The sequence below is a fragment of the Corvus kubaryi genome, unplaced genomic scaffold (genome assembly GCF_017639235.1).
Source record: "Corvus kubaryi isolate FWS band 111438036 unplaced genomic scaffold, C.kubaryi_AGA036_p1.0 134, whole genome shotgun sequence".
NCBI lineage: Eukaryota > Metazoa > Chordata > Aves > Passeriformes > Corvidae > Corvus > Corvus kubaryi.
In genome coordinates this window covers 8,213,178-8,226,686 of record NW_024580668.1, presented here as the reverse complement: position 1 = coordinate 8,226,686, position 13,509 = coordinate 8,213,178, and the positions used below count along the sequence as shown (strand labels likewise).

Here is a 13,509-nt window from a genome sequence, read left to right as displayed (position 1 = left end):
GGCTGCAGCTTGTGTTGGAAAACTGGACAGCAAAGTCCTCCCCACCCTATTGCTGAACCACAGTGGCATGGACTGATATCAACCCCTGGGCTGAAGTACCAGTCTCTGTCAGGCTGATCTGTGTCTGTGCTGATAGATATTTTCTGAGGCTGTTTTTATGTAAGTCAGAGTGAAATTTGTTTGGAGATTCTGGTGTAAGGAGAGTGTAAAGAAGGTCTGTGTGCCTGAGCCTCTGCATCTGCAAGAAGCCCTGCACCTCCTCACAACGCTCTGGTGCACATGGGGAAGCTGGTCCCAGCCCTGGCTCTGCCATCAGCCTGGCTGCTGCTGGAGGAAGGCTCAGATCTCGGAGTTTGGGAGCTCCTACACACACCTGACATCAGCACTGTGGCATGTGGTGGAAAATGCCTTTGGCTGGACAGAGGCTGGTGCAGTGGGGAGAGGGCAGCAAGCAGCTGGTTGGGGCTGTACCCACCCCTTGGTCTGGAGCTGTTGCACCTGGGCTCTCTTCTCTCCCAGATTTGCTTTGTTTTATATTGTGTGTGTAGGAACAATAGGCTAAACACTGAAAATTCAGGTGCACGTGAGATTCTGTTAATCTGAGACAGCTTTGTGTGAGTGGAAGTCTGGCTGCTAGAATGGAGAGGGACCACTGGGAGCAAATTGCACAAGCCAGGACGTGCAGAGGCTCAGCTTCCTGCCACATTAATGCTCTGTATTAAGGCATAAACTAAAATGTGCCCTGTGGGACTGTGGTGAGAATTAATGTCACTCTGGGAATCCAAGCTTCTTGATTCCTTGACTTTTTGCGTCTTAATTCTCAAGCTGGCTCTTCTGTACACTGGGGGGTTGATCTACTGTTTTACTTGCTTGTGTTTCACAAAGGCAAAACTGCTGACAGTCTGCAGAAGACTCCGGCCCCTCTTGAGCGTGTCTGTTTCCAGGATATCTGGCTGCTAACACAGGTGTTGGGGCTGACTCTGGCAGTGTCTGAATTGCAAATGGCAGTGTGGCATCACTGCAGGGCTGCAGCTCTGCCCATCAGCCGCTCAGGTTGTGGCTGCAGCCTGTGCTGTGGCCTCGTGCCCCTCTTGTCAGTGCTGGCCCATGTGGATGCAGCAGTGCTGTGGGGGCACTCAGTGTCATCATATCCATCCAAGCACACCCCAGCCTGCTCCCACTCTTATTCTGTTAGAATAAGTCTTTATGCTGCACAGGGGAATCCAGGTCTGATTGCCCGGGGTGGCCCAGCTTCTGCCCTGAGCATAAGATTTAATTATCCATAGCAGCAGTGTAGCTCTCAGAGCCACCATTGTTATTAATGGCCATAAAAAGAACCATTAAAACCTGGCATGTTACATTTCTTATAATATATGGTAATGAAGAACAATTTGATTTCCCTTTTTTGTTTTGACCTCCTTCTCTGCCATTCCTTGCAGGTCCATGCATGCATGTGCTGCCTTGCACACCACCTCAGCCCCTGACTCCTTCCAGCACAGGTTCTTTCTTCCCTCCCTGTCTTGTGTTCTTTTCACACCCTCCTACATAGCACAGGTGTGGCATGTACAAAAGTAGTTTCCATGCTTGAGTACAGAACATGGACCATGTGTAGCTGGCTTTGTCTCCTGCTCTTGGATGTTACCAGCTGTAGTGTTCAGCTGGGATTTTGTTTTCAATGGACCTTTCACAGGCAGACCCAAACCGTCTGGATGCTGTGCTATGCCAAGTCCTGCCACTCAGTAAGTCCTGAATGCCTGTAGTGTCTCGGGTCTTTTTGGAGGAAGACAAGCATCTAAATGGCTCCACTGCAATAGTGGGAGCAGCAGTATGGCATTTATGCTGCAGGAAGATTCCAGAATTGAATGATGCTGAAGAGAAAGCACAGCTGATGCACATGGGCTTTTCTTTCTGTCATACACACCAGCCACTCTCATGCTTTGAGATTAGGTGGAAAGTCCTCCTGGTGTGCTCTGGTATTGGAGCAGTCCAGTAGAAAAGGGAGAAAATCCGAAATTCCAGGGAAGGGAAAAAAAGTTCAGCTCTCAGTCTCTCTCTGGAGAAAAAGAAGCTGAACAACTGGCCAAGAGCTGACCCAGGAGCAGCAAGCCGGTTGCTTCCTCACTCCCCTGCCGCAGCTGGGAAAAAAAAGTCACTATCTCTGTGTGACCTTGAACAAGCTGCAAACTGCTTTGAAAAAGTGTTGCTCAGTTTTTCCTTCTCCCTCTCAGGCTCAGTTTAGAGGCATAGAAAGCCACAAGAATTAATTTCTGGGCGTAGGGCAGCGATATGGGATACACATCATAAAGTCACCCCAAGACAGTTTCACAGACTGAAACTTGTGTTGTGTACCCCAAATCAGGTTCAAGAACTTCACCTGTGCATGCTGAAGGTCTAGGCTGGCTTTTTTGGTGTGAATGGGGAGCTTTGTATGTACAAGCTTTGGAGGCAAGGTTTTCTTGCCAGCTATAAGAATAACCCCGTGACTTGTTGCAAGAGCCTGCAGGCATTAAGCTTGTTCTGCTTTGTGCTGCCTTCCTCACTCAGAAGGGGTGCAGCCAATCCTTGCTCCTTGCAGCAGGTGAGCTGCAGTGCCTGTGCTGTGGCTGCCCTGGTCTGCTGAGGAGGCTGTGCTCTCACAGCGACCAGCACACAGCTCTGCCCTGCTGCTTCTTCTGCTGTGGTGGGTGTTGGCTATGGGTGAGAGCACTAATCTGACAGCAGAGCCCCCCTCACCACTGCTGGGCCATGAGCCCAACTCTGCCCAGAGTGACACAGGGTGGGAGGTTTAGTGACAGCTCCTGTTCCAGCTCCAGGAATCTCATCCTCACCAAGATCTTTCAAGATGATACTTTTCAGATACAGAGACAGGCACCTGAGTGTGGGCACTCTGAGTGCATCTACGTGAGAGGAGAAATCTGTGCATTTAAATCCCAGGGCTGTGTTTTCATGCTGCTTTATATCACCCTACATTCTTTGTACCACTGCAGATTATTCACCTTTATAGGGGCAAATCTCTCTTTTGGCAGGCAGCTGTGCCTGCCTGCTCATGTCTGTTCCCATGTCCTTTGCAGTGCCCTTTCTTATCCCTGGGCAGCGTGGCTGGAGACTCACTGCTCCCTGTGATCCCTTGCACACAGCCTTCCTTGGGAGGGAACCTGAAAATGCCCAACACCCCACAACCTGGTGCCCCTGTTTCCAGCAGTCTTGTTCATCCCTTTGCAGGGATATTGAGTGCTACAGAGCAACCACAGCATGTAACACTGCAGGTTTCGTGATGCTTGGTGCTTTCCTTAAAAGCCAGCTTGTCAGTTTGGGGGAGTGCAAGGGAACCTGACTTTTTACCGTAAAGAAGAGGTTGTTCTTCAAATCTGTCACTCTGCTGAATGCAGGAAAAAGGCAGAAGGACTCAGAGGGTATTTGAAATGCAGTCTGGTATTTATGATGACTTAAACCAGCTCCTGAGTTTTAGAGCCTGTGTCCTGATTCAAAGACCGAGCTGGTAAGGGCTTAGAGGTTTTTTATGCCAGGGAGAAAAAGAATGGAGATACTGGCCTGCTGGGATGAAGCTGATGGTTATTTGTGTTCAGTCCTTAGTTGTTTCATCCCTACCTTCCAGCCTTGCTGTGTTTGGAGATAGACCACAGCCCTGGTCCTGGGGCAGTGAAGCTGGACTGAGAGAGGAGCTGTGTCTGGGAGCCTGCTGCATGCTGAGCTGGGCTGATGAGCTGTTGATCTGTGTGATGTGGTGGTGGGGGGCAGAACACATTTCTCTGCTGCTCTTGCCAGTTTGTTAAAAATGCTCCTTGGTGCCTGGAAACACACATGTATCAGTATGTGTGTGGTCCTGTGTGCCCAGAGGGTTGTGCAGGTCTGTGCCCCATCCCTGTCCTTTATCCACCAGAGCTGTGCACAGGCACAAGGCAGTCTGAGTGTGAGGCACAGGAGTCTTCAGAGAAGCCACGTTTACTTAAGGGGATTCCTCTTATTAGCAATGTTGAACATTAACAGCTCTTTTTTCAGACTGATGCAGGAACTTCAGCTGATTTGGGACCAAGTTGTATGTTTGGTCATCTTGAGGAAATTAGAGTGTATCTACTAATGTGCCAAGGGGATTAATGTTAAATGATGAGGGACTTAGCTGCTAAAAAGAAGGGGCAAAGGAAGGGTGAGTGTGCTGTCTCTGCACTGGCATGGGCAAGGCTGATTCCAGCCTGGAGCAAGCCCTTGTTAGGTGCTCCATGAACCCCCTAACCCTTGTGCCTCATACCTCACTCAGACCACCTTTAGCTTCTGCCTCCCAAATTGCGCTGAGCTGAAGGACAGGATGGGGGGATGGAGGGTGACTGAAGTGCTGGGTCTTGGGGCTAAGACTTCTTCTTGCAAGGGCTGACCTCTTCCAGGATGTGTGCTTCCAGCAGCACTCGTGTCTTGGCAGATATATTGGTATTTCTATGTCCCTGCAGGCAGGTGAGGGCACAGGTGAGGAATCTGCAGTCTGTTTGGCAGGTGCCTTGCCACTCCTGGCCTGAGGCAGAGATGGGTTTGATCTAACTGACCAGGCTGTTGGCAGGAATTAATCTGTTTCATCCAGCTAAATAGGAGAGGGATAGAGAAGACAGACCCAGACTCTTCTCAGGCTTGCACAGTAAAAAGATCCAAATGGCAGGAAGACAAGCCTTGTCACCATGATGATGGCATTTCCATCCCTGGAGATACTAAAAATTTGATTGTTTATGGCCCAGGGTAATCTCATCTGCCTTTGAAGACTGCCTGGTTTGAGCTGTAGATGGACCAGGAACCTCCTTAGGATAGCTCCCTGTTTGTTACTCCATGACTTTCTGCCTTACTGCTCCTTCTGCCCTCAGCTGGAAGGTGCCTTGTCCAAACAGTCTCTGAGGATGTGGACATCCGACCTAGAAGTACCTGAGAGCAGAGCAAAGCCCATAATGATGGGATTCCTGGAAGGCAGTTACCTGCTGAGTGCTTCGTCCTGCTTTGTTTTTATCGCCCAAAAAGAGTCTGCCGTTGGAGCAGATTCAGTGGCATTTATGTGATGCTGTAAGTGTCCCCTTGCCTGGTAATTATACTGATTAATCTGGATCATGCTGGAAAGCCACATGTGCCTTGTACCAGAGGGTATGCCACCATGTGTCCGCATTATTCAGCTATAACAGATACTGACAAGAATGGGAGAGACAAGTCTGAGCTCGAGGTTGTTCTTACTTTGTTAGCAGTGTCTGGGAAAGACAAAATTTGTCAGTTTTTCCAGCTGGAAAGAAGGTGAATCTTGGGAGATGGTAGCAATAACTTCTCTGTGCTCTGTGTACAGCCCTGAGGAAGGTCTGTCACCATCCCTTGCAGCTTCTTTGCAGAGTCCCAGGGGGTCAGGTTTTGGGAGCAGAGACTATCTTGGCTCTGGAAGATGGGACCGTGCAGGTTTGCTGCTGGTGGGTGTTTAAGGCAGTGCCCATAGTGCCACATGTGCACATAGCTTGTGTGGAGACCTTGATTTGCCATGGCTACTAGCAAATGGTGAGCAGTACCTCAGCCTAGAAGAAAAAACCAGCCTGACTCTTGGGCTGGTGGCCTGGTGTGGCCCATGCAATTTGGGAATAGTGTCCCAGTGACAATCCTGCTGGGGCTCCTGGAGGTCTGGGGCACAGGGCAGTTTGTCTGCAGCAGATCCCCAGTTTTCCAGGATGGACTAGACCCACAACACCATGAGAGGGAGTTTCTGATCAGTCTCCACCCCAGCCACAGGCAGAGATTTTGTCTGCCTTGTGCTGCTGGAAGAACAGGGGCTGGTTGGGGACATTTGCCCTATTCTGTATGTGCCAAATGGCCTGGACTTGCTCCCCGTCGGGACGAGTGACCTTGGAGGTGTTCTGGGAAGTGCCTGAGCACTTTCCTCCCATCTTGCATGGCATATTATGAACTATATCATTACGAGCAGCTCAGTTAAGTCATTACAGCCTTGGTGAATGCATGAGCTTTTTCCCTCTCATCCCAATTCATCACTATTGTGCTGACATGAATCATTTTCATTATAAAATGCTTCAGACCCCGTTAATTAACAGAATTGCTTAAATTTCAGTGAGATAGTGCTTGCCCAGAAATAACGGTTTTGTATTCACAGTGGAGTGGCAGCAGAGGCCTGTCAGCATGAGCAGCTGGGGCTGGTCCCTGAGCCCTGGGTGTTTGTGCAGGGCTGGTCTGGCTGCCCAGGTGGGAGGGTGCCATCCTGGCTGGGATGGGTGCCCAGAGGCATGTTCTTGCCTCCCTTTCCTGTGTCCCCTCTGCCTCTCTGCGTGAAGTGGGACTCCTTGCCAAATGGCTTCCTCTGAGCAGAGCCAGGATGAATGAGGGGGTCAGAGCAGACCCTGGGCCCCATCACAGAATAGACACCTGCTCCCTTATCCATGGGGCTGAAGGCAGGGGAGTCCGGGTAATTACAGAACTTGAAGTGACAGAGGAACAAGGGGAAACTGGGTGATAATGGTGCCTATCCACGAGATCTGGAGAATGGCGATGATCTGAAATGGTGGTTATGTCTTTATAATAAATCCTGGCAATGCTAATCATTGGAATAATTGCTAGTTTCAGAAAGGAAGGAGTGATAAATGTCTCCTGAACGGTGTTGCCAGCTCCTGATGCACCTGTAATGTCATGCAAAGGGCGAGGGGTAGGAATTTAATCCTCCCAGCTCGGTGGCATTTCTGACTGCCTCTGACCTCCATGGTGTGAGCCCTTGTCTGGAGGTGCATGAGGCCACACCGGGCAAGCAAACAGGGAAACTGGAATCTTGCTGGCTGTGGAGTGCAGAAGCCTTGGGATCTATCCCTGCAGCCATATCTTGGCTCCTTGCAGCCTGCTGGAACTGAGCTCTCCCCTCTGCTGTGCTCTTGGTGACTTGGAGCTTCGATGCTCTACCACTGCTCGATGTGCTGCACATCAGCAAATGGATTGCAAGGTGCTCAGACCACTGGATGATTCTCTACTGTTTGCTCAGCAAGAAAGGAGCTTCCTGTTCCTTCTGGGTCAGGCCCCTCACTGGAGACCTATTCCAGCAGCCTCCTCCAGTATTGTCCCTAGCACCAGGCAGGATTACTGGTGAAACAAAGCCGAGATGAATTTGCAGTTCGCAGTAGGAGGAGGTAAAGCTGATAGTTAAACAGAAAACCCTGGAAGAAAGAGGATTTACGAAAACATAAAACAATGTCCTAATCTGTGGGAATGTTAAAAAACTGAGCTGGAGGGGGTTTTAAGCTGATTCCTGTCTGTTACGGGGTGCTGCTTGTACAGAGGGAATGGAATGTGGTGCTAATGACCTTGTATCCATGTAAGCACTCATTCCTTCGTGACCCTCGTGCCACGTCAGGGCAGAGTCGTTTCTTTCTTTTTTTCATCCTCAAAATGTTTCTTCTCTACTTCGTTTCCATTTAAATGAAACAGTCGTGGGTGAGTGGTAATTTCTGCCATTCGCAGAGGTTTCAGGCTTTTACTGCTCTTTGTTTTCTGTTTTACATTCCTTTATATTTTAGTCCTAGTCATTTCCCCAATCCCAGATGAATACTGGAGACCTGTAAACACTGTTTTTAAGAGACTTACTTTTGTAAGAAGTACTACCATACCATTCATTTTGTTAAGCTCCAGTGCATTCTCTGACACAGAGCATGTGTTTCAGCACCTCTGGTCTCTTAACTTAGAAAGACATTTGAAAATGAGGGGTTTTGTGCAGACAGACTTTTAGAAATGTGCTGCCCCTCCTCCCTTTCTCCAGATCACACAGGTCTCCCCCAGGTGTGCCTGGGCCATGGCACCTGGAGATGGAGCCTGGGCTGGGGACAGCCCTGTTCTGTAAGGGGTGCTGCAGCAAGCCTGGCTCCTGCTCAGCAGATCAGGATAAGTGGGCTGTTGCAGATCTGTGCCAGAGGGGTTTTGTGACTCAGACTGGGTTTTTACAGAGCAGACCTTGAGGCTGGCCCCAGCACAGCCCCCGCATTTGGGTGGGGGTGAGGATGAGTCCTCTCCCTCCTGTGACTCCTGCCCCCACCAATCCTCTGACCCCAACAGATCTTTCACCCAGCTCCCAGTCACCCTGGAGAGAAGCACAAACCTCCTCTGTGCCAGGGTTTAAACCAGTGGGAGCTGCCAGTAGCCCACGGGAGAAGCAGCAGTTGGGACTCTTTCATGCTTTATGAGGAGACTTGCTGGGAGCAGGTTGGGCCTGTGGCCATTTCCTGGGCTTCAGGAAGATTTTTGGGATGTTTCTGGCTGGCTGACAACCCCCTGGGCTTGTTCTTCTCCCCAGTGCCCTTCTCTTCCCTTAATTGGCTTTTGCTTATGTGACCTCTTGCAAAGGGGTTCAGCAGATGCTGTTTGTGGCCAGCAGTGTGTTCCTGTGGCAGAGGCAGCCAGCAGCACCAGGGCTGTGGCTGGGGAGAGTGTCCCCAGCAGTCAAGGGAGGTGACAGTCCCTTCTACTGTGCACTGGTGAGATGCAAGTGCTGTGTCTGACTGCCAAATATGATTCTGGTGGGCATACCAGAGTGAGTCCAGGGAAGGGCCATGAAGGCTGGTGAAATACATCTGCACCATGTGAAGAGGGAGATCCAGCTGATCCTGTTTAGGTCTTGATCTTGTCCAAAGTAATCTCCTGTGGCCCCTTCCAGCCTCACCCTCTCTGTGGCTCTGGGCCCTGCCTGTGCTCAGCTGTCCTGCTGGTTTCCAGGTGTGATCCGGACAGCCGTGGCAGACCTGGACCGTGAGACACAGGACCGCTACGAGGTGGTGATCCGTGCAACAGACATGGCAGGACAGCTGGGTGGCCTGTCTGGATCCACCACAGTCACCATCGTAGTCACTGATGTCAACGACAACCCACCACGCTTCCCTCAAAGTAAGTCCCGCTGGCGATGGGGGTGGGCACTGGAGCATGTCCTGGTTCCCTGTGGGTGGTGGGGTGGAACCTGCAGGCTGAGCCAGCCTGGCCACTCCAGCTGCTGGCAGGGTGACCATACCAAAAGACCGTGGCATGCCCAGCTCCGGGCCTGGGTCAGAATGTGTTCCTGCCTGGCAGCACAGTGGGTGCCAGATCCCTGCTCCAGTGCAGGTCCTGGAAGCAAGCATGACTTGCATAGTGGGAGAGCAGAGCTGGCCCTTTCCTGAGCCCTCTCCAAGCAGCTGGAAGCCAGCAAGACCCACCATGCTGCTGTCCCTTGGGAGCTGGGGCAGGGACTTGGCTGCTGGCCTGGCACTTCCTGGCTGCTATGTGAGAGCTTGGCACACCCTTGCCCCAGTTCCAGAACAGTGACATGGCTCAGGGGCAGCAGCCTTGTCACAGCACAGCTCTGTTTCTCAACTTGCTGCTAATGGCCTGTGGCTGGTGCTGGTGTCTGATCTGGGACCCTCCCCAGACAAGGTGCAGAGTGATCCTGCTGCATGGAGTGGGCTCTGCAGCACACTCCAACTGTGGGGCCTGGCAGCTCCCAGGGAAGGAGCTGGAGGAGGCTTGGCTCTCAGGCTGCATCTCCTAGAAATCAGAAATTGTAAAGGAATCTTTGCAAGGAATCAGCACTGATTGCAGTGTCCATGCAGAGAAATCAGCCCTTACTTCACACAGCACCTGGAATGTCAGTGCTCCCCAATTACCTTCCCTCAACCCTTGTTTTTGGCTGGTGTATTTACTTCTCCTCTTGGGCCATTCTGGACTGTAGACACGGTGGGGTTTGAGCAACTCTCACAGCCCAAAGGTGCCCCAGGTAGGTCTGTGAAGGCTGGGGGCGGTTCAAAGGCAGAAGCAGTGACCCTGGTACTCATTTCTCCTCCAGAGATGTACCAGTTCAGCATTGTCGAAACGGCCCCCGTGGGCACTGCCATCGGGAGGGTGAAGGCAGAGGACTCCGACGTCGGGGAGAACACGGACATGACATATCAAGTGAAGGATGAGGAAGGGGTGGAGATGTTCAAAGTCACCACGGACAGCAATACCCAAGAGGCTGTCATCACGGTACAGAAGGTGAGAAGCGTTGGTTGAGTAGGGAGGTCACAGGTCCCTAGGAGGACCCTTTCCTTTGGGGACTGCTGCTGTTGAATCTGAGTTGAAGAAAATGCTCTGAGCGCTGCTCTAGCAGTAGCAGTTGCATTTTTGTGCCTGCTGATGCAGGGAGAGACCTGTCTTTGCTCTGCCTGGATGGCAAGATGCAGGGCTGTCTGGGAGGAAAGGCTGAAAAGGGGCAGCACAGAGTGCCTGCTGGAGTCCCAGGGTGGCTTGGGGGGTAGCAGTGAAGCAGCAAGCTGTGCAGAGGAGACACCATGCATAGGACTGCAGAGAGGAGTGCTTACAGCTGTTGTTGACAGCACCTGCTAGGGGAGAAAAATGCCCATCTAATTCCTGTACCTGACCAGCAGCACTTAAACTGTATCTGCTTTTGGTGGCAAAAACAATCAAGCAAATATTTGGTACAGGCAGGAAAGAATGATTGTTCTTCAAGGCCACTGTATGCAGCTTGCCTCCCCTGTAGAAATAAGAATGGGGTGATTAATAATTAATGATCAAAACTCGCTCATGTGCAGCACACACTGTGCTGTCTTCCCAGTGAATCCTGGCTGCTCACAGCCTGGGCACCCTGTTAGGAGCCCTGAGAGGAGTGGGCTGGATGCTTCCTCCTGCCCCCTCAGTGTGGGTGTTGCTGGCAGAAGAGCAAAGCAGAAGCCCCCAGGCTGCTATAGAGGCACTGCTTGGCAGCAGGTGGTTTTAGTGGCTTTAGTACTGCCCCGATGTCTCTGGTGAAGGAAGGGGCAGCAGAGGGGCACCTTGGACTGGCTGTGGCTTACCCTCTTTCCTTGTCCCAGCCTCTTGACTATGAGTCAAAAAAAGTGCACACTGTCGTGGTGGAGGCCCTCAACAAGTTCGTGGACCCGCGGTTCGTGGACCTGGGCACCTTTCGGGACCAGACCATCGTGCGCGTCTCAGTGCTGGACGTCGATGAGCCCCCCGAGTTCCGGCCCCCCTCCAACCTGATGGAGGTGCAGGAGGATGCACATGTTGGATCTGTCGTGGGGGTGGTCACTGCCCTGGACCCGGACACAGCGAACCACCCTGTCCGGTAAAGCAGCCGTCTGAACCTGACAGCATCCCCCTTCCAGGCGTGGGCATGGGGTCACCTGCAAGGGACATGTGGTCTGGGAGGGCTTGTGGCCATGGCTGGGACAGAGGAGGTAGGAGAGTGCAGGTAAAAGTGGCAAGTGCTGCATGTGTGGCCGAGTGTGTGAGTGTCTCGTGGGACAGGCAGCTGGCAGGTGAGTGGCACCCTGTGCACGAGCAAGCGCAGCCGTCTCGCAGGCGACAGATACGTCACTGACAGGTGATGGGTTTGTGAGTGCAAGGGAGTGTCAGGGAAGGTGGCTGGGTGATGCTTGTGTGTCCTCACTGCTGACAGCGAGCTATCTGCAGTGGTACCTGACACAGGCCAGACACCAGGAGTGGCAGGAGGACAGTGGTGAAGGGTGATAGACGAGGTGAGGCTTGGGAGGTGCAGAGCCACAGCCTGGCTGTGTGTGCGTGCATGTGTGCAAAGGATCAAAGATCAGAGGAGTTTGTATTTGGGCAGGGGACATAATCCAGGCAGCAGCTTATCTGCACAGGACATTTCCCATTTCCATTTAATTTGTGGCTAAAGAGATTGTTACCTTGTTAAATTGTTATTACCTAAGGCACAAAGCAGCCTTCTGGCCCTGCCAACTGGCCTGAGTCACGAGCAGTTGGGTTGAAAATCTGGTGTTCAGAAAACATCCTCAACGTGTGGAAAATTTCCTTGAAATGTGTGTTCTGGTGCCAGGTGCCAGCGGGGCTGCAGGCACCCGTGGAGCCGCTCACTTCCAGGGAGCAGCATTGGCTTTGGATTGAGAGCTCTGCAGGGAGTCAGCCCCACAGCAATAGACCAGGAAGGACAGGGATAGGGACGTGTGGTGGAGGGGGACAGGCTAGGGAGGGCTCAGTTACAGCACTTGGTTGCATTCAGTGATGCCCCAGTGCCTGTTTGGGGCACTGAGCTCGGTGCTGTGCAGCCACGGGAGACCCACTGTTTCATGGTGGGGTGAGGGGGGTCTCCTGATCCTCATGGAAACAAAGACTGAGATGGTTAGAAAGCTCAGAAACGCATTTACAGATGGAAAGCTGCCATCTACAGATGCCTGGCAGCTAGTAGAGAGTACTGTGTCACAAAGCTGGATGCTCAAAGTTGACTTTGGGGGGAATGTGAATGAAATCAGCCTTGATGTGCCAGGAACTGTGTATATGAGTGCTGCACCACTTACACTAGTGGGTGCTGAGTGCTGAATGTGTTCTCAACATACCTCTGCTCACCTTGTCCTGTGACTCTCTGCTCCCTCTCCAGTCAGGCTACATGTCTGATTTCTTTCTTTGCTGCCCCTGAGCATGTGGCTGTCAGCTCACACCCTTCAGGAGAGTGGTGTGTCCGCATATCTGTGTGTGCACATGCTTTTTCACTTGACTGTTTCTAGCAGTGCTGCAGAATATAGATTTTATTTTCTGATCTGTAATTGTAGAAAAGGGACCTTGGGGACAGAACTGTTCTTATTCTTGTTTTTTCTTGTTCTTTGTGTTGCTTCCCTGTGGAGCTTGCTGCATTGTTTGCAGACAGACCAAAAGAAAGCAGTGGAGAGAGGCTCTTTATGCTATGCAGAAGGCGGTGGAGACTTGGACCAGAGAGAAGCGGATTCAAGTACTGGGCAGGAGCAAGATGGTGAGAGCCCAAACTTTGCTTTGGGAGTCTCTCCTCCAGTGAGCTCCGTGCTGGCAAGGCAGTGCCTCGTGTTTAGACACAAGGACCCAGCCAACAGGACTCCCAGGCATCTGCTGCAGCTTGGGAATTGCCATGTGTTTTCCCTTGTCAGGCTTGATGCATTCAAATACGTGTCCTGCCTCCAGCTATCCCCGGGCAGGTAGCTCATCCTCTGTCCCCCCGGCTTCCCTTCGGGACTTGGTCCATCCCTTCACTCCCTCTGTGTTGGCAGTTCCTGCTGTCACGAGCAGTGGCAGTGCAGCAGGATGAACCTTCACAGCCATTTTAACACATACCCAAGTGGAGCTGCAGGTTGATGTTGGTCATGCTAATGCAGCACCAACTTGGGAGGAAGGTACAGTTGGATCTCTCCTGGTTCCCTGTCCTCTGGCTAGCCAGGTAATTTAATAAAATACTTTGCTGCGTAGGCAGCCGTTCACAGCTTCAAAGCAGTGCACAGACATTAATGCCAGCACCTTGCAGCACCAGGATGTGACACTAACCCATCAGCAGGAGACGGCAGTAAGTCACCTCTCGTTTCAAGTGTGCTGCTCGGAAGTGCAGTCACAAGAAGCCAGCACTTGTACTTCACCTCTGATACATGAGAGAGTACCTGGTCCTGATGGCATGACCAGCATTTGATCCTCATCGCCTTGAAGTTGGTATGAACCCTTTGAAGTTGCTGCAGTTCAGTGGATCCCTTT

General features: G+C 51.8%; 1 protein-coding gene across 1 annotated transcript in view; it reads left to right on the top strand.

Moving 5' to 3' along the window:
* The window catches only part of CDH22 (cadherin 22), a 76,632-nt gene that overhangs the window by 39,136 nt on the left and 23,987 nt on the right, over positions 1 to 13,509 (top strand). The window contains exons 5-7 of the mRNA XM_042049127.1: positions 8,731 to 8,898; positions 9,830 to 10,017; positions 10,854 to 11,107. Coding sequence (XP_041905061.1) covers positions 8,731 to 8,898; positions 9,830 to 10,017; positions 10,854 to 11,107 — 610 coding nt within the window. The remainder of the gene's footprint in view (positions 1 to 8,730; positions 8,899 to 9,829; positions 10,018 to 10,853; positions 11,108 to 13,509) is intronic.